The 22861-nt window shown below is 65.8% G+C and overlaps 1 protein-coding gene across 20 annotated transcripts in view; it reads left to right on the top strand.

Annotated features, from left to right (window-relative positions):
* Nucleotides 1-22861, top strand: part of KIF1A (kinesin family member 1A) — an 83679-nt gene that overhangs the window by 31402 nt on the left and 29416 nt on the right. For 4 of the 20 annotated variants that reach the window (XM_031452579.2, XM_031452576.2, XM_031452578.2 and 1 more), the window contains exons 8-27: nucleotides 670-747; nucleotides 967-1032; nucleotides 1290-1307; nucleotides 3466-3541; nucleotides 4377-4455; nucleotides 5193-5335; nucleotides 5723-5749; nucleotides 6949-7160; nucleotides 8026-8105; nucleotides 8345-8420; nucleotides 10500-10579; nucleotides 10883-10989; nucleotides 11176-11259; nucleotides 13042-13222; nucleotides 13301-13373; nucleotides 13494-13587; nucleotides 14353-14501; nucleotides 14881-15059; nucleotides 16443-16580; nucleotides 17269-17532. In XM_031452579.2, coding sequence (XP_031308439.2) covers nucleotides 670-747; nucleotides 967-1032; nucleotides 1290-1307; nucleotides 3466-3541; nucleotides 4377-4455; nucleotides 5193-5335; nucleotides 5723-5749; nucleotides 6949-7160; nucleotides 8026-8105; nucleotides 8345-8420; nucleotides 10500-10579; nucleotides 10883-10989; nucleotides 11176-11259; nucleotides 13042-13222; nucleotides 13301-13373; nucleotides 13494-13587; nucleotides 14353-14501; nucleotides 14881-15059; nucleotides 16443-16580; nucleotides 17269-17532 — 2204 coding nt within the window. The remainder of the gene's footprint in view (nucleotides 1-669; nucleotides 748-966; nucleotides 1033-1289; nucleotides 1308-3465; nucleotides 3542-4376; nucleotides 4456-5192; nucleotides 5336-5722; nucleotides 5750-6948; nucleotides 7161-8025; nucleotides 8106-8344; nucleotides 8421-10499; nucleotides 10580-10882; nucleotides 10990-11175; nucleotides 11260-13041; nucleotides 13223-13300; nucleotides 13374-13493; nucleotides 13588-14352; nucleotides 14502-14880; nucleotides 15060-16442; nucleotides 16581-17268; nucleotides 17533-22861) is intronic. The other 16 variants (XM_031452582.2, XM_031452580.2, XM_031452584.2 and 13 more) reach the window with 7 other exon arrangements.

Below are 22861 nucleotides of genomic sequence, written 5' to 3'. Positions count from 1 at the left end.
CTGGGCAGCACCCTGGGGTCCACAGAGGGGCTAGGGGCAGTGAGGGCCACTCAGTCCCTGAGGATGTCAGGGTCACTCGGAGGCTGGGGAGGGTGGCAAGGGGAGCTGGGCCTGGGTCAGCCTGGCGGCAGGCTGCCTGCTGTCCCCACCCTTGGGCTCGGGGCACCAAGAGGTCCCACTGGGTGAGTCCTGTCTGCAGCATCTGTGGCGCAAGAGGGGCTGGGCCTCCCCCGGATGCAGGTGGCCGTCTGGCCTGGGCTGCGGGAGTGTTGGTGGGGCCCCTGCCTGGTGCCCAGGCCAGTGCCAGGTGCAGCTGAGCCCTCACAAGGCCTCCAAGCTATGGGCTCTTCAGAGCTCGGTTCGAGTCCTGCCACAGACGAGGAGCCCCAACTGCGGAAGCAGGCGACAGTGACAGGACACCCCGTGTGAGGAGTGCCTGGCACAGAGAGCAGCTCGGCTGCAGTGCCAGGTGCTGGGGGACCAGGGTGGGCGGCCTCCCAGGGGAGGAGGCTTTGGGAGAGCTGTGAGCAGAGGAGGCTCTGCCCTGTGGGTCGAGAGGTCTAGGCCCCACTCCTTCCCTCCTCTGGTGGCTCCTCGAGGCTGGCCTGGGGAGATGGGATCCCCACTCGGGCTCTCGGTCTCCTGCATGGGGCCTGTTTGCTGTCGCAGGTGAGCAAGGTCAGCCTGGTGGACCTGGCCGGGAGCGAGCGTGCCGACTCCACGGGGGCCAAGGGCACGCGCCTCAAGGTAGGGGGGCCGGAAGGTCTGCACCTGCTGGACTCACAGCCGGGGCCCGATGCCCGTGCCACGGCCCTGGGGACACAGACTGAGACGCCGGCGGGAATGGGGCTCAGTGGTGGGTGGCAGGAAGGGGGGAGCCCCAGTTTTGGGGAGAGGCAGGGGAGGGCGTTCAGGCCCGGGACCGCTGGGGTGAGGGGCTCCCTGACGTCTGTCCTCCCCACACAGGAGGGAGCCAACATCAACAAGTCCCTGACCACCTTGGGGAAAGTCATCTCTGCTCTGGCCGAGATGGTGAGCGGCCTGGGCGGCTGCAGCCGATGGTGGGGAGGACGGTGGGGTGGATGGTGGGATGGACAGCGGGTTGGGGGTGCCCGACCTGCCCTCCTGCTGGCCGGTCCCCGCGGGGCTTGGTTGTGGAGAAGCCCAGAGGCGGGGGTCCCAGCCGGGAGCAGCCATCCTGTCACTCCTGAGTCTCAGTCTCCTTACTGGTGAGGAGGGGACATGCCAGGCTCTCTCCAGCCTCAGACACTTTGTCTTTGCCTTTGCAGGACTCGGGGCCCAACAAGGTAAGCGCACCCTCCCTCGGGGGAGGGTGTCCGGGGTGCTGGCCATGGGAGGTAGAGGGGTGACGATGAGAGCGGGGAGATGACTACGGGTTGGGAGGTGCCTCCCCCAGGACAGCCCTGGGCTGTGAGGGGACCTGGACAGAGGGCCTCTGGGTGGCAGCTCCGGGGTGGAGGCCTGAGCAGGAGCTCTGAGGAGCTGTGAAGGAAGGGCGCGGAGCACGAGAGGGGCTCCGAGGACCTGCCTGGGGAGCCGCGAGGAACGTACGCGGTGTGCGGAGCCACGTGGGGTGGGACAGGGAGCCACGTGAGGGACCGCGGGGGACCTGTGAAGGGCCCTGTGTAAGAGGGCGTGCGGGGCGCGAGGAGCTCCATGCGGACCGTGTGCGGAGGTGTTGGGAACTGTGTGGAATCCCGGGGCTGTGGAGACCTGATGGAAGGGCAGGAAGCCCCGTGAGCAGCGGGAGCTGCGCGCTGCGCTGTGGGAGGAGCTGTGCACAGGGGTGGCAGGGACTGCAGGGCACTGTGTGAGGGACCACGTGTGTCCCGGTGTGACGCCCTGAGGGGCGCGAGGAGACGTGTAAGGGTCTGGGCGAGGGGCTGTGAGAGGGACTTGGCAGGACCCGAGTGAGAGGAGCTCGAGGAGCGAGCTGAGGGTCTGCCTGGAGTGGGGAGCCGGTGGGGTATGAGGATGCTGAGGCCAGAGAGGGCAGGGCCTGAGCTGGCCTCGAGCCCCGGGTCAGAATCCGGCTGGTCGTGGTGGAGGGGGAGCAGTGGGGGGGTCTCACGAAGGCTGCTTTAGCGCAGGACATGCCCTCGGGCTGCCGGTGGAGACTGGCTGGGAGGGCACGGGTGGCCGGTTTGGCTGTCAGGACAATGGAGGGCCGTGTGGCAAAGATCCAGGAGTGAGAGGGCAGAGGCTGGGAGGGCGGAGGAGAGGGAGGCGGTGGTGGTGGTTCAGGGAGGAGCTGGCCTCCCCCTCAGGGGCCCTGGTGGGGAGTGAGCAGTGCTGAGGGAGCAGCGGGTCAAAGGGACTCGGCTCGTGCTCGTGGCTGGAGCGATGGTGCTTTGGAAACAATATGGCAGACTTAACTGCATCCTCGGGAATTAAATAACAGAAGCAAAGTGGAAAGAAAGATTTTCACGCGGTGAGTTTCCAAAGGGAACAAAGAAAGCCCTCAGTCCCGCGGAGCCGTCGCCAGGCGGATGCTCTCACATCTGCTCACAGGGACGCCAGCGCAGCATTTCGGGAACCCACCTGACCGCGTGTCTCTAGAACTTTCAGGTGGTCTCAGAGATCGTTCCGAAGGGCGTCGCCGCTGTGTCTGTGCCCAGAGAAGCAGCCACCTGGCGGTGGCATCTGTGTGTCCCCCAGGGTGGGCGCTGGGTGGGGGCAGGTCGTCCGGCCACCGCGGGGGCTGAGCAGATGCTCCTTAAGCAAACGTGTGCATGAACGAACGAGGAGATGCTGGAAAGCAGCTCAACAGCCAGGACTAGTGGAGCGGCCGGGTTGGCCTCGGAGCACCCGTGTGTGAGAAGTGGGGCCCAGCAGCCGTTCCCCTGCTCGCTTCCGTGTTCTGAGTGACCACTGTTTGCCTTAGTAGAGGGACGAAGGGAGGCGCGTGAGGATGCTGCGCACCGCGGGGCGGGAGACCAGGTTGTTGGGGGGCTGGTGAGCGGGCTCCCCAAGGCTGCGGGAGGTCTCACCAGGAGAAGGAAGGCGCGTCTTGCGGAAGGGGAGAGGTGGCCCGAGGGCGCCGGCGGAGGCCGGCGGTGCCGTGTGAGCCGCGAGGCTTTCTCCTCGTGGTCCATGGGGCTGCTGACGGGGTTTGACGGGGCGGTGGGATTGGCCTGGCCCTTCTGCCGGAGCTCAGGACACGCGTGCTGGGGTGCCGGCCCCCGCCCGGGCTCAGTCCGGCTGTGTGGCCCAGAGACGCAGCGGGACTGGCAGGGAGGCGGCTGAGGAATGTGCTAGCCAGTCCCTAACTCCAGCCCGAGTGGCAGCGCCCGGGGCTCCGGTGGGGAGAGGCCTTGGCAACAGGCCCAGCCCTGACCCCCCGGCAGCCTTGGCTTTGGGGGCCCGCCCCGCAGGCCTGTGCTCGCCCGCTGCCTCCCTTCTCCAGTGGGCTTGAGGTTGACCTTGAACGCTCCTCCTCCACAGAACAAGAAAAAGAAGAAGACGGATTTCATTCCATACCGGGACTCAGTGCTGACCTGGCTCCTCCGGGAAAACCTGGGTGAGGATGCGTGGCTTGCTGTCCTGGGGTCTGACACCCACCCCAGCTGCCACCCTGTCTTCCCACCTGGGATGGGTCCCATCCTTTCTGGGCTGAGATGTGAACCGGGGGCTCCTTCCAGAAGGCCTGGGCCAGTGGCCAGTGGTAGGTTAAGGAAGCAAGTCTGGAGGACCAGGATGGCCCTCAGAGAACCTCTCAGAACACGCACCCACCCTCATCAGTGCTCCTGGTTCAGGCCTGTGACACCCAGACCAGTAGCCACCCTTCTCGGGGCCTCAGTTTCCCCATGGAGACCTGGGACTCGGTGATTCTGGGGAGCCCTGCTTACTGGCTGGCTTTCGGGGAGCTTCTATGAATTACCCCTCCTCTGTTCACCTGAGGTCTGTCCGTCTGAACCCCCAGCACGGACAGGACAGGCAGTGGTCCTGAGGGCTGCTGAGGCCCCTGACCCCGACAGGACACGCTGCCCAGTGTTCCTGCCTCTGCCGGGCTAGGAGCCCGAGCACGACTGGGTTAAACAGCGTGCCACCTGTTGGTTGCCAGGACCCATGCGGGCCCCGGGGCGGGAACCTGAGCTGAAATACTGGAGAAATATTCCAAACGGGAAGGATAAATGTGAAAGTTTTACTGGATGTAAACAGTTCTCATCTTGTAGTAAATGCCATAAAACCCTCCCCAGCTTTCCCCTGCATGACAGGGTGGGGGGCCTGCTTGGTGTGCGGTGACCCCACACGTGAGAAAACTCTGCTTAGAAGACGTGCCCCCCAGCTGTATGTGGCGGGGGTGGGGGCAGCCGGGCCCATCACCTGCTGGGATGACTGCGTCTCCCCTGCAGGCGGGAACTCGAGGACAGCGATGGTGGCCGCGCTGAGCCCCGCAGACATTAACTACGACGAGACGCTGAGCACCCTGAGGTGTGTCCTGGGTGGGAGTGGGGGGCCGTGCTCCTGGGGGAGGGCCGTGCTCCTGGGGGGGGCCGTGTTCCTGGCGGGGAGCCTGTGCCTCTGCTGGCTCCTGGGGGGGTGGGCCCTGTCCCCCCACGGGCTGGGGTGGGAGTAGATAATTCAAGGTGACTCCTTGGGGGCCATCTCACCTGGACTCCTTGAGGCTCCAAACGGCTGACGAGGGCACGTTCCCACCACCCTTGGGGGTGAACTTTATGGCCACAAGTGGCCCAGAGCCCAGGCCTCAGACCTGGAGAGCTGTGCTCATGGGCTGAGCAGTTTATACCTGCCCGTGGGCCATGAGAGCCACTGGGGGTCTTTAATGAGCAGGGGGACAGATGTGTCTGAAGGTCCCCGTGGCCAGGGCAGTGTGGCCCTGTGGGAGGCTACTTGGTGGCCTGGGTCAGCGCTCTGGTCTCTTGACCTCGCACCACAAGGGCCTTGGAATGCAGGTTAGACTTGCTCCGTCCACCCTGGGGCCACAGGTCCAGGTGCGAAGGCTCGCCGTGGGGAGAAGACACTACCCCGCGCCTCCCCCTCCTGGGGAGCCCACCTGTGGGTCAGTGGCCCCAGGGGCTCCCGTGGGGTGATCTTGTCTCTGTCCAGGCCTGGGCTGTGAGATGTCTCTGCAGCTGGGAGCTGGCAGGGCCCGGGGAGCCGGTGGGCCCGCAGGCACGGCCCAGCCCACAGCTCGCTGTGCTGCCTAGGTATGCGGACCGGGCCAAGCAGATCCGCTGCAACGCCGTCATCAATGAGGACCCCAACAACAAGCTGATCCGTGAGCTGCAGGACGAGGTCGCCCGGCTGCGGGACCTGCTGTGCGCCCAAGGGCTCGGCGACATCGCTGACAGTGAGTGTCTGCGCCCTCCAGTCCTCGGGGGCCTCCCTCCTGGGGCCACCCCCGCAGGCTGCGGCTGGGCTGGGGCAGGTCCAGCCGCCCTCCCGTCCCTGAGGGCCCACGTCCCAGGCCCTGCTCTGGGTTTGGGGTGGAGCTGCCTCTGGGTGGGAGGCCAGGGTTCTGGCCTTGGCCTGGGTGGGCTGCATGGTTCGGGTCTGCTGCTGGCCCAGGCAGGCCAGAGATGGTTTTCCTGGAGGCCACATCAGCGTCCACGGTGCCGGGATTTGGCGGTCCTGTGTCCTGCCAAAGACCACCGCCGCCCTGCCTGCCGCAGCGGGTGCCCTGGAGACAAACCTGTTCTTCTGTTTCTGTCTCTCCCCCACGCTTCCCTCCCCTTAGCCAACACTGTGCCCGGAGGACCCAAATGTGTGTATCCCCCTGCTGCTCTCTGCGCATCCCTGCTTCGCCTGGCCCGCGGGGTGTAGGGCAGCACGGGGGTGGGGGTACAGCTGCTCTCCTGCCTTCCCCTCTTTGGGGCTGGTGGGCAAGGGCCCCTTCGCTCACGGCGCCCCTGGTAGACACAGGGTCACAGCGCCTCGCAAGCCCGTGTTCCCGGTTCACTCCCCTCCGCACAGTGTCTGTATGGGAAACTGAGGCACAGAGCAGCCAAGGCCTCTCAGACCAAGCGTGGCTGAGACCAGTCTCTCTGACCCTCTGTGCTCCTAGAGGCCTGGGAAGCTCCTCGTATCAGCACAGAGGCTGGGACAGCTTGGAGGGCCCTCAGAGGGCTGGGTCTGTCCCGGCTCCTGGTTCTGGACCCCTCTGGCCCCAGGCACCCCAAGGCCCCCTCCCCTTGGAAATGCCAGGAGTCCGAATGCTGCCAGACCCACCCAGCCTGTGTGCCCGCTGGCCTTAGGCTGGCTTCCTGCCCCGGGCTGCAGGGTGGCTCGGTCCCCACCCCCCGCCCTGTGCTGTCCTGCACTTGCTGCTGCTCTGCGGTGTGTCTGCTTCTGCCAGGAGGGGCCTGGGACCTCCCCCACCAGGGGGTGCTGCAGCCCCAACTCCCAGGCCTTGGGGGCAGGGAGCCCGGGGTGAGGTGGGGGGGGTCTCTGGGCCCAGAGCAGCTCCTTGAGGTGGAGGCAGGGGGGCTCCTCTCGGGATCCCAGAGGGGTTGGATGGTCAGCACAGCCCAGCCTCCACAGCTCGGGGTGCATGGTGAGCTGGGTGGGTGGTGGGCGCGAGGGGTGGCAGCCAGGACGAGGACGAGCGTCAGGGCCTGGGTGCAGGGGGGCCGCTGGCGGTGCCAGGAGGAGGCAGGAGGGCAGGGAGGGCAGGAGGCTGGTGGAGCCCACGGGCCCACGCAGCTCAGGTGCAGGGGCTGGGAGGTGGCTGCGGGCTTGGCGCGGGTGCAGGGGAAGCAGGGCCCCGGCTAGGAGGGCGGAGAGGACTCTGGGGCCCCCCAGGGGGAGCAGAAGGGCCTTGCATGCGCTGGTCTGGCCCCCAGCTCGCCGTGGCTCCTGCTTGCTGCCTTCTCTTCACCCACCTTTGCTTTTTCCCAACTTAGTCTTTTTTTTCTCTCCTCCTGTCTGTCTGCCCGCCTCCCCTCTTCTTCCCTTCCTCCGTAGACGTGTCCGACCTTGAGAACAATAACCGTAACCGTGGCGGGGCGGAGTTGAGTCAAGCCCCTGACAATCTCTCCACAGTGACCAACGCCCTGGTGGGCGTGAGCCCCTCGTCCTCGCTGTCGGCCCTGTCCAGCCGCGCTGCCTCCGTGACCAGCCTGCACGAGCGCATCTTGTTTGCCCCGGGCAGTGAGGAGGCCATCGAAAGGCTGAAGGTGAGGCTGGGCTGGGCTCGGAGGGGCGGGCGCCCAGGCCGAGGCCCCTCCTCCTGCCCGGCGGCACTGAGGCAGGCAGCAGTGGGCCGTGCGGGTGGGCGCAGAGTGCGTCTGAGCCCCGGCGTCCCGTCCACGTGACCAGCACTCTCGGTCCAGCGCCGGGGCCCCGCCTGCTCACAGGGCGTGTGGGGGTCCCCGGGCCTCTGCGCCTCCTCCTGGTCCCCGTGGTTACACCTGCTCTCCGGTACTCCCCACCCGGTCCGGCCGGGTGGGCTGGTTGTGGGTGTTTGGTTGCCAGGTTTCTTCTGCAAACGGCTGTTGGGTGCTGGGTGTGAGGGGTGGAGGGTGAGCCCAGATCCTGGAGACTGAGGGACGGAGAGACCAGGGCTCAGGGGACGGACGCAGGCTGGTGTGGGGATGGGGTGTGAGGTCACCCGGGAGCACAGGGCCCAGCGTGCTGTGGGGTCCCACCTGGGCACAGGGGCTCCCTGAGGCGTGGGGGGCCACCGGGGGTGTGGGTCTCACCGAGTGGGGCTGGGAAGGAAGAGGGGAGAGCCGCGGCGCAGGGACTCCGTGCCTCAGAAGCAGCGTCTCCGCGTCTCCACGTGTTTGTTCCTCCCTCCAGGTTTATTACACCTCTTTCTCTGTTTTCTGGGTGTGTCCACAGGAGAGACACACGTCCTTTGTACCTGCTACCCCTCAGCCCTTCACCTTGACCTTTCAGACTCCATGCTGCCTGGCGGACCTGGAGGTCGGGCTGTCGGGCCCCACACACCCGGCTACTCCTCTCCCCTTTTCCTGGCACCCAGGCCTCTGCCTACGGCCTGCCCCCAGCCATGGCCTCTGCTCTGTCTCACCCCACCAGGAGACGGAGAAGATCATAGCTGAGCTCAACGAGACCTGGGAGGAGAAGCTGCGGCGGACGGAAGCCATTAGGATGGAGAGGTGGGCACTGGGGATGGGGACCAGCAGCAGCCCGGTGCCCCAGCCAAGGGTGCCTGCACCCAGGGGTGGCCCTGTCTAGCACAGGACACAGCTGCCACCTGTCATCCAGTGACCTCGCCCCGTCACCAGTGGCCCCACTGACCTGATCCCTGATCAGGTGACCAGTCCCTCCAGGCAGGACTTTAGCTCACTGCCCAGGTGAAGCCCTGCTGGGCGCTAAGCCCTGCTCTGTCCCCCAGGGAGGCGCTGCTGGCCGAGATGGGCGTGGCCATGAGAGAGGATGGCGGCACCTTGGGGGTGTTCTCCCCCAAGAAGGTAGGAGCCTGCCCATTCCCTGGGGCTGCCCCGATGTAGACAGGGCTGGGGGACCTGCGGCCCTTCGTGGGATGTCAGCTCCTCTGGGGGGGTGGTGGTTCCTCCTGGGAGCAGGGGGTCAGGTCCAGGCACTGGCCACACTCGCCCACAGCCATTCCTTCCCCCACCTCCAGCCTGCATCACTCGTGGGCCGGGCCTGGCTAGACACGGGCTGTGAGGTTAGCTAAAGCGGGATCTGTTTGTCCCCGCCGGGACCCCTCTTCTCCCACCAAGGCCTGGCTTGCCCACAGCCTGGCTCTCAGATGGAGCAGAGCGCCCCACAGCACCCCATTCAGGAGCTCAGATGAGGCAAGCATTAGGGAGGAAGTCTCTGTGGTCCTGGACCCAGACCCACCCCCTCACCCGAAAGACCCTGGAGCCCTAAGAGCCGAGCTTCAAGCTGGGAAGCCTTCTGGGAGGTGGTGGCAGTCTGCTCTGACCTCAGCACAGACTCTCCAGGCCCTGCCCCTGCTGCCTTGTTGGTTGAGGAAGCACTTGGCTGGCTTTTCACCCGGCAGAGGGTTCCTGTGTTTGCCGGTCCCTGAAGCTGGCGGCACGTGGAGCCCACGCTGTACCACTGGGGCCCTGAGGGAAGAGGAGCGCAGGGCAGCTGTGCGCTGGGCCCGTCAGCCAGGGTGGCTGCCCCCTGCGGCGGGACAGGCTCCTCGGGCTCCTTCTGCACCTTGCGTTCCCGGCCAGGGAGCAGCATGTGCTGAGGCCCAGAGGCGGTGGGGAGGGCTGCGGCGGGGTGGGAGCAGGTGGGGCCCCGGCGGCGTGCTATTGCACACCCTCTGGATGGGCCTTTGGGTTTTGTTGGGAATACATTGTCCCTAAGCTGCTGTGTTGTTGTTGGGCCGGGTGTGTGCAGAGCTGAGCTGCAGGTGCCATCAGGACCCTGGCGGTGCTGTCCTCTGGCTTCATTGGTGGCAGAGGGATTTGCTGGTTGCTCCGGGTCTGGACACTGCTTGAGAGCAGGAGGACAACCCCAGGGACCACTTGGCCGCCTTCTCTGGAGAACAGTGGGGTTCCCAGGACTCAGGAGAAATGTGTGGGCCAGCTGGGTGCCCTGATCGGCCCCACTGGGCAAGCGCAGCCTGGACACCCTTCCTGCTTGGGGGAAGGGGCAGCTGGGGATGGTTTGTCCTGTGTCTGATGACCAGATCGCCACAGCCCTGCACAGGGATGTTGGAGGGGCATGGTGGGGTTTGTAGCTCTGGGTGGGGGCAGCTTGCCCCAGGATGCCAGGTGGGAAACTGAGGAAGCTGTCCCAGCCTCCGCTACATCGCAGAACCCTTGCTAGGGACCGGGCGTGGGGCAGTGGCCCTGAGCTCAGGAAATGTTGGGGGCCCGTAGACCCCTGGGTGAGAGCAGTGGAGGAAGTGAAAAGGCGAGGGTCCCAGGCCCAGGGGGAGGAGGCTGCAGTGGCTGCCCTGGGCACAGCATGGGGCAGGGAGCTGAGGGCAGTGCTCAGACAGGGCAGCTGGCAGGAGGTGGTCACCTTGACCTTGGGTCATGCATTGGTAGACTCGTGGTCAGGGGAGGCCTGGGGGGTCTGACCTGGGTGGTTCAGGAGGACGTCTCTCTCAGCCTCTCTGCTCCCCGGCCCCAGGGCCTGAGCCCTCCCTGGCCAGCGTCCTGATCACCACCCTCATCTCCTGGGTGCCGCAGTTGGAATGAGGTCTTGGAGCCCTGTTTTAGCTGGAGGACCAGGCCCAGACCCCATAGGGCCCAGCCTGTGCCTTGCACATCCAAGTGACTGCCACAGCCTCCGAGCAACCCCCACCAAGAGCTCAAAGCTCAGACCCCAGCCCCTCCTGAAGCCCAGCTCCCTCAAGTGGCACCCAGTCACTGTCCCTCAAGGCTCAGGGATTCTTTTCCTTCACATCTCCTGTCCTCTCTGCCAGGCTGGGAGGACACCACGCCCTGTGAGGCCAGGCCTGGGGCTGGTGGTGGTCTGGGGCCAGGGAAGAGAGAGGCCAGCAGGCTGCAAGTCTGGGCTCCTGCTCGCCCCCAAGAGAGGTGACCCTCTTGTCTCCCCAGACACCACATCTTGTCAACCTGAACGAGGACCCACTGATGTCCGAGTGCCTCCTCTACTACATTAAGGATGGTGTCACCAGGTGGGGGCGGCGGGGCACTGTGGGGGGGAGGCTTCTGCACTGAGGGGCCTGGGGACCTGCTGGAACGTTGCTGCCCACCTGGCTTGTCACCAGTGTGATGCTGCAGGCCACGCTGGGGGGTGTGGCTCCCCCAGGCTGGGCTGCATTTGGGGGTGCGCCCTGTAAACCCACTCATGGGCACTCTGGGCGTTTCCTGTAAGAGCTGGGCATCCCTGGAGGCTGCAGGGAGACCGAGCGGGCAGGTGTGTGTGTCGTGGGTGCGCTGGGTCCGGCCAGTGCTAACGACCCACTGCACTCACACAGAGTGGGCCGGGAGGACGCGGAGAAGAGACAGGACATCGTGCTGAGCGGGCACTTCATCAAGGAGGAGCACTGTGTCTTCCGGAGCGACTCCCGAGGGGGCAGTGAAGGTATGGCCACCCTTCGGCCCCTGCTGCCAGCCACCCCCCACCCCGCACTGCTGGCTGTCAGGCCCAAGCGGGGCTTGCTGCTTGGGGTGCATGTCCAGGATGACAGCCCCTCACGGCCCCACTCTGTCCCCCGTCTGTCCCCCATCTGTCCCCCGCTGTCCCCCCGTTCCCCCATCTGTCCTGCAGCTGTGGTGACCCTGGAGCCCTGTGAGGGGGCGGACACCTACGTCAACGGCAAGAAAGTCACGGAGCCCAGTGTCCTGCGGTCAGGTATGGCAGGGGCGGGGGGGCCCTCCTGCTGCTGGGCTGTGGGGCTTTCTGAGAGGGGCTGCAGGCCCCTGGCCAGCCCATGTGATGCCCCATACCCCCCCCAGCCACTGGGCGGTCCCACGGGCTGGGGGAGAAGGCCACTCACTGTGGCACTGAGTTGGCGCTATGGGCAGGCTGAGGTGGGGTTCCAGGGCAGGGGCCCGTCCGGGAAGCCCCCATGTGCCAGGCGCGCGGCAGAACGCAGGAGGGGCTGAGGCAGGGCAGCCAGAGAAGGGGTGGGCTGCACCTGCCCCCAGATGCCAGCCCCGTGCTGTAAGACACACGTGGAGGTACAGTCTGTTTGTCCACCTGGCTATCCATCTATCAAGAAGTTTATTTCATGGAATTGGCCCATGAGACCGTGGGGACTGGACGGGCAAGTCTGAAATCCATGAGGGACTTTGTCCTCAGGGAAGCCTCAGGTTTGCTCTGAAGGCCTTTCAGCTGATGGGATGAGGCCTGCCCACGCCATGGTGGGCAGTCTCCTTTCTTGAGGTCACACAATTCTAGATGCCACCCCAGCCACAGACACCCCCTCGCAGCTTCGACATTGGTGTCTGCACCGCTGGGCTCTGCAGTCTGGCCAAGCTAACTCACAAAACTGACCGTCACGTCACCTTTGGCAGGGGTGACCTCTTGCTAAGAATGAGGGAGCCCCACTTCCTCTGCCCCAGCTAGGGGTGCAGAGGGGACGGGAGGCCTGGGAGGTGACACCCAGCGACCTGAAGTCCAGACCTTCCCAGCTGCCCCAAAAGGCCTTGCTTTTAGCTTCCAGGACTCAGGGTCCTGCCTTTCAGGTCCCTAGGGATGCTTCGGGGGAGAGACACACCACACGCACATCCCGGACTCATTTGCACACGTGGCCACCCGTGGCTGGTGTCCTTCCATCAGCTAGTGCGAGGACAGGGTGTGGTTGAGCTGGGCCAGGGCCACGGAGAGTAGTCCTTCCCTCTTGGGTTTCAGGATGGGGCCTGGTGCCTGCAGGCCCAGAGCAGGGCCGGGGCTGGGAGGGGACGCCGAGCCGGGGGACTGTGGGAGGAGCTATGGGAGGCCGGGGGAGGCACAGCCTGCAGACCCGGGGGCTCTTGTGGGCAGAGGGGCTGAACTGGCTTTGCAGGCCCCAAGGCAGGGCTGCGGTTCCTGGAGAAAGTTGGAAGGAAGCCAGGTTGTCCAAAGAGACCCGCACAGGCAGGACTGTCCCGAGACAGCAGGCACTGCCCCTGTGGGACACGTGTGTCCTGGAGGGTCCTGCAGGCAGGGTGGACCCTGGCCCTGCGGACATGCGGACCCCCTGACCTGCTTCTGTCAGTGGGGTAGATGGGAAGGGAAGGCCCCTGCATGAGGGGCCCCAGAGCAGCCCTCGTGGCGGGGCATGCTCAGGGCCAGGGCACCGGAGCAGGAGGCCAGGCTGCCTGGGGGTGGCCCCTGTGGGCCTCGGAGAGGAGGGGTCGTGGGAGAAGCCCCAGGACTTTCCCAAAAGTCACTGCCGCTGAAAGGGGCGGGGCCGAGGGGTGGGCCTGGGGAGAGACTGAGGAGGCCCTGTTGGGGGACGAAGGTGACACAGGGCAGAGCACCTGGTGGGGCGTCTCCCGACGCTAGGGGGCCCTCCCTGGGGTGGGCGATGCGGGGACCCCAGTTGGAGGAGGCCCCTGCCCTCCCCTTTCTCTCCGCCTCCCCCGTCACCCTGAGACCACCCAAGGCCAAAGGCCCACCAGTGCCGGCCTTGCCTCCCTCGATCCCCAGGAAACCGCATCATCATGGGGAAGAGCCACGTGTTCCGGTTCAACCACCCCGAGCAGGCGCGGCAGGAGCGTGAGCGCACGCCCTGCGCCGAGACGCCCGCCGAGCCCGTGGACTGGGCCTTCGCCCAGCGGGAGCTGCTCGAGAAGCAGGGCATCGACATGAAGCAGGAGATGGAGCAGAGGTGAGGCTGGGGCGCTGCCGCGCTGGTTCCCCCTGCCGCGCTGGTCCCCGCCCGTGCTCACCGCCCGCGCTCTTGCAGACTCCAGGAGCTGGAGGACCAGTACCGCCGGGAGCGCGAGGAGGCCACCTACCTGCTGGAGCAGCAGAGGCTGGTGAGAGCAGCCCCGCGGCCAGCGCCTGCCACGGGGCTCGGGAAGCCGGGGGCGAGGCCCAGTGAGGGGGCTAGGCGGGCGGTCTCCACGTGGAGCCTCAGCCCTGGCCTCTGTGCCCAGGACTACGAGAGCAAGCTGGAGGCCCTGCAGAGGCAGATGGACTCCAGGTACTACCCGGAGGTGACCGAGGAGGAGGAGGAACCAGAGGATGAAGGTGAGGGAACTTGTCCGTGAGGAGGCGGCCCGCAGGCACCCCCTGGAGGTTGGCACTTCTGCCTGTGCCTCGGGAGAGGCCTTCTTGTCCCGGGGAGGCAGGACTTGGGAGGCTGTACTGCAGCAGGAGAGTGTCTGTGTACGTGCACGCACACGCGGTGCACACGTGGTACTCATGCAGACTGGTGGGGCGGCCTGGAGCATGAGGAGGGCGGTGCTCTGTGGGGGCTCCCACGCAGGCGTCCTGTGTCCACTCACCGCTGTCCTGCCTCAGGGGGGCTGGTGCTTCTCTCAGGACAGTCTCTGCTCCTCACCTCGGGTCCCCTTTTCAGAGCATTTGCTGGGGCGGCTGACCACGGACGGCTAGGGGCCGAGGATGGCCCTCAGGCAGGGCAGACGGGTGGAGTCGGGTGTGGACTCAGGTCCAGCTCGGCCTCCCCTTGTCTGGACTCATCACCTTCCCTGCCCTCCTGCCCCTGCCTCCACCGTTGTCCCCATGTGGCCAAGCGGCTATCGCTGCGCTGCCCACCCCCCAACACCAGTCCTCGCTGAGCTCCAGCCTGACTCTCGGGACCCTCCACTCATGCTGTGGGAGCTGACGGCTTCTTTGGGGCACAGGGGTCCACGGCCTGAGGCAGGCCTTCCTGCCAACTTCCTTCCTGAGCACCCTGAACTGTTAGTGTGAAACAGGGGACCCAGCCCCAAGCCCCCAGCCCGGTGGGGGTGGCGGCATTTCCGTGATGACCACGGGTGCCTCTCCCCATAGTCCAGTGGACGGAGCGGGAGTGTGAGCTGGCTCTGTGGGCCTTCCGGAAGTGGAAGTGGTACCAGTTCACGTCCCTGCGGGACCTGCTGTGGGGCAACGCCATCTTCCTCAAGGAGGCCAACGCCATCAGCGTGGAGCTCAAGAAGAAGGTGGGCCCCGGCCCCGCCCCACCCGGCCCCGGCCCCGGCCCCGCCGCCGTGGCCTCAGAAGGCGGGCGTCGCCGTCCACCCGTCCTGCTTCTGGCCGGGACCCGGTGCCCAGCTGCTCTGCTTCTGGGGGAGGGTGGGGCGGCCTGCCTGACCCGGACCCCAGGAGGGTGGGCGGTTCGAGGGAGGTCCAGGGACTGACCAACATGGGCACAGGCAGGCCTGGGAGCAGGCGGAGCTTCCTCGCCACAGCTGGTGGGAAGGCTCCAGAGAACCGCTGTGGGACGTGTGGCCAGATCTCCAGGAGCTGGGAAGGAGGCCCTTCCGGGCCTGGCTCCCACCCTCCAAGGGGCTGATGTGTGGTCATCTTCCCCGGACACAGGTCCAGTTCCAGTTTGTCCTCCTCACGGACACGCTATACTCCCCCCTGCCCCCGGACCTGCTGCCCCCAGAGGCTGCCAGAGACCGAGAGACTCGCCCCTTCCCCCGCACCATTGTGGCCGTGGAGGTCCAGGACCAGAAGAACGGGGCCACCCACTACTGGACGCTGGAGAAACTCAGGTGCGGTGGGCGGGCAGCTGGGTGGGCGGTGGGGGCAGGGCTGCTGCCCGGCTCGAGGCCTTAGAAACTGAGGTGAGCGCAGGACGGGCTCACGTGTCTGAGCAGCTGTTCTCCTGCTTCAATTTCTTTTGAAATCAGAAGAAACAAGTAGAAGGGACCCAGCCTTGTTACAGAATCTGTCGCCCTCGGCCAGCGCAGCGGGGGCGTGCAGTGCGCTTAGTGGAAGAGGGCGGCCGCGGGGAGACGGGGCAGCCCCCCCGGCAGCAGCAGCCAGCCAAGCTCGCAGGGCGGGCGCACGGGGCCGGGCTCCTCCGCCTTGCCGCCGGCGAGCTGGGGTGCGGGGGGACAGCCAGGCATCCCGTGAGGTGTCTGTCCGACAGCTCTGCTGCTCCAGGTCCCCACACGCTCACTGTGACGTGTGCCTGGCTCTTCATGTGTGAAGGCTGTTGCCCCTAAAGAAAAGTTTACTGTTGCCCTGGAAACCAGAGGTGTGTCCGCACGCGGGGGAGGTGCAGGGCCATCAGGTGCAAAGGAGTGCGGGGAGGGCCTCACCAGGCCTCTGTGAGATTTCTGTGGGCACGCAGGGCGGGGTGGACAGCGAGGACGGGCCAGTTAGAGTAATGCTGGCAGGCTCTGGGGCGGGGGTGGGGAGCTGCCCCGAGTGGCCCGCTACCTGCCCCTAGGGTGGCTTAGGCAGGTGGTGGGGGGGGGAATCACCCACAGGCTGCCCCCTGCCCGCGGATGGGCTGGCCCGGGCGAGGCCTCCTGCAGCCAGCGAGGCCCCCAGAGATGTCAGAACATCAGGAGATTCAGAGGAAAATGGAAGGCACACGCAGTCACACACGTTTATACACTCAGTCCTGCTCATACACTCACACTCAGACACTCAGACACTTCCATCCTGTGTGGGTCACCCCACGCTCAGGCACACGGACGCCCGCCTGCCCCTTCCCCGGCCTCCGGGGGCCACAGTCCTGTGCTGGGAGGATGATCGCCCCTCCTGTGTCCTTCCTGTGACACCCGAGCCCTCGGGGCAGGCGGCTGCATTTCTCCCGCAACCTGCCCGTTTCCTGGGGGTGATACCTTCTAAAGTATCTCGTTTTCTGTCATCAACTTGCCCATCGTTCCTGGAGCTTCCAGGGCTCCGAGCGTGATTTCCCGTCCCTCCCACCTGTGGTCCCGGCCCTCTCGCTGCTGATGCCCCACCGCTGTCACTTGGTGGGAGTTTAGAGGAACGTGTGGTGATTTCGAGGACGCGGAGGATCTCTCTGGCAAACCGGCTCGAGCCATGGGTGGCCCTGGGCAGGACTCCGGCTGGAGCTGAGCTGAGCCCGCTGTCCCCAGGATGGTCCGCCCGGGCCCACTCTGACCTCTGCCCCACAGGCAGCGCCTGGACCTGATGCGGGAGATGTATGACCGGGCGGCGGAGGTGCCCTCCAGCGTCATCGAGGACTGTGACAACGTAGTGACCGGCGGAGACCCCTTCTACGACCGCTTCCCCTGGTTCCGGCTGGTGGGCAGGTGGGCCTCCCTCCCTCCCTGGGATGAGAGAGAGAGAGAAGGCAGTGGGGGCCGTGAGGGGGGCTGGGCCCTGGCCCTGACACGGGAGGGAGCTGGCCAGATGCTCTTCTCCACCTGGATTCCCCGCCCTGCTCCTTCCTGGGTCTGAGGACCCCCAGCCATTCCTCTCCACACACCAGCGGGCCCTGACCAGGGAGGGCGTCTCAGCATTGCCACCCACACCCGCTTCGGGGCCGTGGCCGTCAGGTGACAGCTGTCCACGTGTGTGAACGCCAGGCTTGGTCAGACCTTCTGGGTCACCAGTAGGGATGTGAGTGGGGAGGCAGGGCCGTGTCGTCCCAGAGCTTAGAGCCCACGCCTGCTGCCCCGGCCTCCCAGTCGGGGGCCTGCGCGCAGCCCCTGCGCCCCGGGGCAGCGTGTTCTGAGGCCCTCACACAGCCTCGCCCGCACCTGGCCAGGATCACACCTGCCTGTGTTCTCCGGAACCTTCCGGAGCGTTACACCAACCAAGTGTGCAGCGCCTCCAAGCCTGGGGACAGGTGCACTTTTGGTTCTCTTGTCTTTTAAGGCAGCATTCTTGATGGTCGTGTGTTTGGTTTGGGTTTTAAACAGGAGACCCCCAACCCCGCCCCACCCGCCCCTCAAGTAGCTGGTGTTAACTTCTCTCTGTCTTGTCGCACTAACTCAGTTCAGCCCTCTCTGGCTGCAACAGCTACCCTCTTCTCAACACATGCATGAGCGAGCGCATGGCTGCTCTCACCCCCTCCCCCACCTTCTCGAGCCCCGACTCCGACGCCACCGAGCCTGCCGAGGAGCAGAGCGTGGGGGAGGAGGAGGAGGAGGAGGAGGAGGAGGAGGAGGACCTGGAGGACGACGTCTTTCCGGAGCACGTGCTGTGCGACGGCCGGGACCCGTTTTACGACCGGCCCCCCCTGTTCAGTTTAGTAGGAAGGTTGGTGAGGTCGAGGACGGCATGCTGGGAAGGAACCAGCTCTTTTGCACAGGAGCACTGCTGCGGGCACGATTTGACCGCCGTCAGGGCGTGACCCCGGCGTGTGGGGCAGCTCCCCGGACCCACGGGCTGAGGCAGGCAGAGGGTGCGAGGGAGCGCGAGGGCTCCTGGCCTCCCCGGGGGTGCCCCGCAGGGGAGAGGCGGGTCCCAGCGATGCAGGAAGCAGGGTGCCCTGGGGCCTGGCTCCATGCAGGTGGGACTGTTTTTGCAGAGAGGCCTCTGGAACCTGGGGAAGGGTCCCTGTGCAGGGCCCTCGGGGCACATTTGGAAGAATGGGGGTGTGCGTCTTTACGCCCACTGCCAGCTGAGGCAGCCTGACCTCCCTCTGCTGCTTTCCAAAAGAGATGAAGGCTCCTGGCTACTCTCAGTGCTGCTCCCCTCCCTCTGGGCAAAGGAGCAGGAGCTGGAGGAGGCCGTCTGGGAGGGCAGAGAAGGCAGGGCCTCCCTCTGAATCCCTGGGGCCCAAGTGGACCTGCCTTGCTCTGAGCCGATCCCTGTCTAAAGGTGAGGACGGTCCGTCCCTCCTGACCTCCAGGCCATCAAAGCTGGTTGGGCACACGAGGCCCTCTGCTCTCAAGGGAAGTGCGCTTTGCAGAGAGGAGCCAGCCGTTAAGTTTCCTGGGCAGATGAGAAAGGCCAAGGTCAGGGGTGGAGCAGGGGCCTTGGGGAAGCCCAGACCCAGGGGCAGGCAGATGGGGCAAATACCGCTCCCCTCCACATGTTTTATGCCATGAAATGGAAGCAAGACAGGTGAAGGAAAGACCTAGAAACCTAGCTCATGGAACGACCAAATCCACACGTTTTCCTTATCCATTGGGGTGTAAGATAGTTTTATCATCAGCCTTTTTTGGAGTTTGAGGTTGCTTCCTTGGGCTGGGCCAGTGGAAGTTTCCGGAAGTCTGGGCCTTGGAGCACCAGCACTGCGAGCTGAAGACCAAGGCGGGTCCCCAGTAACGGGGTTGCACTGGGAGCCCTTGGGTGCAGGTGAAGGCTTGAAAGCTCCCCGATTCCCCTTGGAGGGAAGCAGGCTCTCTCGGGCGCATCACGGATTTGTTTTGATTAGCCTTCTCTGAGTGTATGCGGGATAAAGCCATGTGGCTCGCTCCCCAGGCCGCCCCGGGGCTGGGCTTCCCTCTCTGCCGAGCGCCAGGGCCGGCGCCACGCAGGCCTCTGGGAAAGCCCGGCCGGCCGCGAGGGCCAGGGCCGCTGGGCGTCAGGCAGGCGCGGGGACAGGGCACAGGGCAGCAAGGACACTGGGAGAAACGGGTGTGGGCTCTCGCAGTCTCGGCCGGAAAGAGCTGGGTCCTTCCAACACTTCCCCTCTCTGTGGATCTGGGGTGTTACAAAACAGCCAAACCAAACCAAAGCCGTCAGTGAGAGGCCGGCTGCCACGGCGGGCCGTCTGTGAGGGGCTTCATTTGGAAACATCCTGATCCTTTTGGTTTGGCAAGAATTGGCTTTTCCCGCGCAGCAGCTGTGCAGGCCCAGGCCCTGAGAAGGACCCCGTCTTTGGTTTCCTCTTATCCTTCGGTAGCTGCTGGCTCTCTCTCTCCAAAGCTTGAGCGAAATTGGGGCGCCCACTCTTGTCCCCTTTCGGAAAGGCTTTCCTGGCCCCAGCATGCGTCTGCACCTCACCAATCTCGTGGTTAGCGCTGCCTCCTCCCCTCCCGCCACACTCAGCCCTGGCTGCGTCTCTGCCGCCTCCTGTCTCTCCGGCGGGTTTCAGCCTGCTTCAAGGTGCGCTCACCTCCATGGACAAGGCCCCCCACGGGGGCCTCCCGTGTCCTGACCCAGGGCTCCTCACGCAGGTGCAGGGGCAGCTCCCAGGGGGCCTCTCCCTCTGGTCTGGGGTGCTGGTGAGTTGGGAGGTGGGGTGGGCTGACCCAGGCAGAAGCAGTGGGCCTGGGGCTCAGTTTCCCCGATGATCCTCCCTGCCTGGACCATCGCTTTCAGAGGTGGGTGGGCAGGGGAGGGGCAGAGAGAGGAGGGCGAGGGGCTGACTGTCTGGGACGGAGGGTGCCTGGGAAAGGGGACTGGTGACTGCCAAGGGGAGGGTCCAGGACTCGGGTGGAAAAGCACTGACCCGTCGTGTCTGCTCTGTGCCATCTGCTCCCAGCCGGGCGCACTCTGCGAGCCGAGCCACTGGGCGTGAGGCGTTGCCAGCGAGGCTGTGCACCACTCTGTGTGCGGGTCGGGGTGCCGTGGCCGGAGGGCACTCTGGGGGGGGCGGGGCGGTTCTTGCCCCCAGGGTGGTGGGTGCTGATGTCAGGTTGTCTGGGCATCTGGAGGGGGGAGGCACACCTCTATACCACGGGCCCCGTCCCCTCGTGTCCCGGTGCTGCTGGTCGGGGTGGACTCCGCACCATGTGTGGGGTCTTCCAGCCCTCTCAGCCCTAGAGGCTGGTACTGCCACTGGGGGCAGCGGCTGCTGGGCCCCAGAGGTCCCTTCTGGCCGAATGCGGCCATCATTGTCACCAGGCGGACTGGGCAAGGACCCAGCAAGTCCTCCTTTGCTTTCTGGGAGCATCCAGCCCCAGAGCATTTGATCTGTGAGCTTACTTGGTGCCCCTTGGAGCAGGTGGCCATGGGCTCCAGGGGGGCTTTTGTTCTGTGACCTCAGCCTCCAGCCAGGGCCCCTCCTCTTGGGGCACATCTAGGCTGCATCTTGTCTAACGGTTTAAGCTTGGGCATCACCGTTCTCCATGCAAGCGTCTGGCTTTTCTTTCCCCTCTGACGTGAGGAAATCCTGAAAGATTCAATTTACCTAATTAATGAGCTGCATTAACTAAACAGGTGGGCCATGGAGTGTGGGGTCCACACTTTTGAAATCTACCAGGAAGCCAGTCTGCAGGTCGCACCCCAGCCTGGGCTCTGTTGCCAGCCCCCAGAGGCTTCCTGAACGTCTCCTTCTGTGAAGTGGGGTCCTAGTGCTGTGAGTGGACTCTGGGTGCTCAAAGCCAGCCCGTGGGGTTGGCCCCTGAGCCTTTCCGGAAGGCAGCCCTGGGCTGGAGGGGGCTTTGAGGGCCCTGATTCTGGCTTTCCCTCCTGGCCAGGTGGCCCTGGACAGCCCTTAACCCTTCCTTCTGGGAGGCTGTGCTAATGAGGACCCTTGTGCCCGGCCCCACGCCCTCACCCAGCCCACACCCAGAGGTGTCTTGCCCTCCTGTGGGGCCCCCGCGGAGTGTGAGCGGGGTGGGCAGGCTGTGGCCCCATGCCTGTGCCTCAGGCTCCTGGGAGCCTCCTCAGTGCCTCTCTGCCACCCGGCGCTGGGCTTTCCGCAGCGGGCAGTGCCTGGGGAGGCGGGGCTCGAGTCAGGGCGCTGACTGGCCCCTGCGGCTTGGGGCTGTCCTGCCCGGGCCCCTGAGCCCTTCCAGCTGCGGTGGGGTGGCTGGGCGGTGCCCGAACAGGGGTCGGGCCTCCAGGGAGAGGCAGAGCAGGGTCTACGCCTGTTCCCTCCCCCCGAGTCCTGGCCGCCCCGTTTCCCCATCGGGACCGTGTGCTCGCGGCTTTACTCACTCGTGGCAGCCCCCCTCCCAGCCCTGGTTTCAGTCAAAGGCCCTTGGCCAGGACCCCAGGTGGCCAGCTAGGGGAGGCCACCGCTGTGCCCATAGTGAGGCGGGTGCTGGCAGAGGCCACCAGCCTGCCCTGGCCGGTCCCCGCCTGTGGGGTGCCCTCTGGGCCTCAGCGAGGGCTTCCGCTCTCTGGGCCTCAGGGTCCTCCTGGGACCAGGGCCAGGGCTGGCTTCTCCTCAGCAGGTGGTCGGAGGCAGTGTAGCCCCACCCCAAGCCCCCACCCCCTGTCAGCAAGAGATGCCTGCACTGTCCGCCGAACACTGCTCCCAGACTTCCCGGAAGGAGGGGCTCTGGGGCGTCCTCGGAGCCGGCACCGTGCTGGGGAAGATGGGCTTCCTCTGGCCCCAGGAGGCCCCAGGAGGCAGCACACCCTTCCCCCTGACCAGGGCCTGTCTTGACCTGGGGAGGGGCTGCCCAGAAGGCAGGAGACGGGCCGGGATGCTTCCGCACAGAGCCTGGATGGCATCCAGGGGTGGGGTCTGGCCGCATCTCTGTTTCCTCTGGCTACTGTGGGGGGCCCGGGGAAAGCGAGAGGGTGGCGGCCGGGGGGACGGCCTGGCTGGAAGGGTTTCAGAGAGACTTCTGAGGTGGAGCTGGTAGATTTGAGACAGGAACCAGGACAGCACTTAGGTTTCTGACCTTCTGTCGGGGAGGGCGATGGTGGAATGATAGGGAGCCTGCCTGAGAGGGAGCTCCGGGGCCTGGACTCAGGGCCCCGAGGAGCAGCCCTTCCCCATGTCCCTCTGCCCCAGGGGTCCAGAACGGGACCCTTCAGCGTGGTTGTGGGTGGTGCCGGTGGCTCAGCCTCATGAAGGGTGGGGTGACCGGGGTGACATACCTCTCCTCCTATCCTCCCAGCTCCCCTCCACCCCTGCTGGTCGTGCACCCGACACCAGCGCCCCCCCCCCCCCCCCGGCAGCCGATGTCAACCTTCCCTCCCACCCCCACCCCTTCACTGCTGCTCTCACCTCTGCAGCCCCCCTTCCTGGCTGAGGCCTTGGGCCTCCCTCACCCCCACCTTCTGCACTTCCTCCCCAACACCTCCCACTGTCCCGTGTCCAAATCCTGCCCACCCTTGGGCAGGCTGTGCCCCTCCCCCAGTCCCCTGGGAGCTCTGGAAGTCTGGGCCCCTGGGCTACAGGAGGAGCTGCAGGTCACCCCTGCTGGAGGCGAGGCAGGGCAGGGTGGGAGGCAGGGCGTGTGGGTGGGTCCTTCCTGTGCCAGGGCATCCCTGCCAGGAGGCACCCTGATGGGCGGGGAGCTGTGCTTGCGTCAGCCTGCCTGTCTGGCTGGGCGTTACAGGGTCTTTCAGGGTCCTCTGTGTCCTCCTGACCACATGTGTGACTCCCACATGGTGGCCAGCTCAGGGAGAGAGACACCAGCAGGGTGACGTGGCCTCTGCCGGGCCTGTCCTGGCACTGGCTGGGCACACAGTTGAGCTGCCTGGGAGAGCGAGGGTTCTGGGCGCTCTGGGTAGCTGTCGGGGGTATGCCGGGCAGCACCAAGGTGTCTGGGGTGTCCTGAGGGCTCCGTTCAGCCGAACCCCTGGGCTCTGGGCGGGGCTGACGTCTGTCTCAGCTGGCACCTTGGAGCTCCCACCTGCAGTATTCTTGGAGGGGCTCAGAATCATGAGCTGTATTCCTTCATCCAAGCCCCTCTTGGGATCTGAGAGCGTCAGGCACCACTGGGAAACAGGC

Source organism: Camelus dromedarius, chromosome 4 (genome assembly GCF_036321535.1).
Source record: "Camelus dromedarius isolate mCamDro1 chromosome 4, mCamDro1.pat, whole genome shotgun sequence".
NCBI classification, from domain to species: domain Eukaryota; kingdom Metazoa; phylum Chordata; class Mammalia; order Artiodactyla; family Camelidae; genus Camelus; species Camelus dromedarius.
Note: the sequence above shows the minus strand (reverse complement) of the source record. Positions and strands in the feature narration are given on the sequence as shown.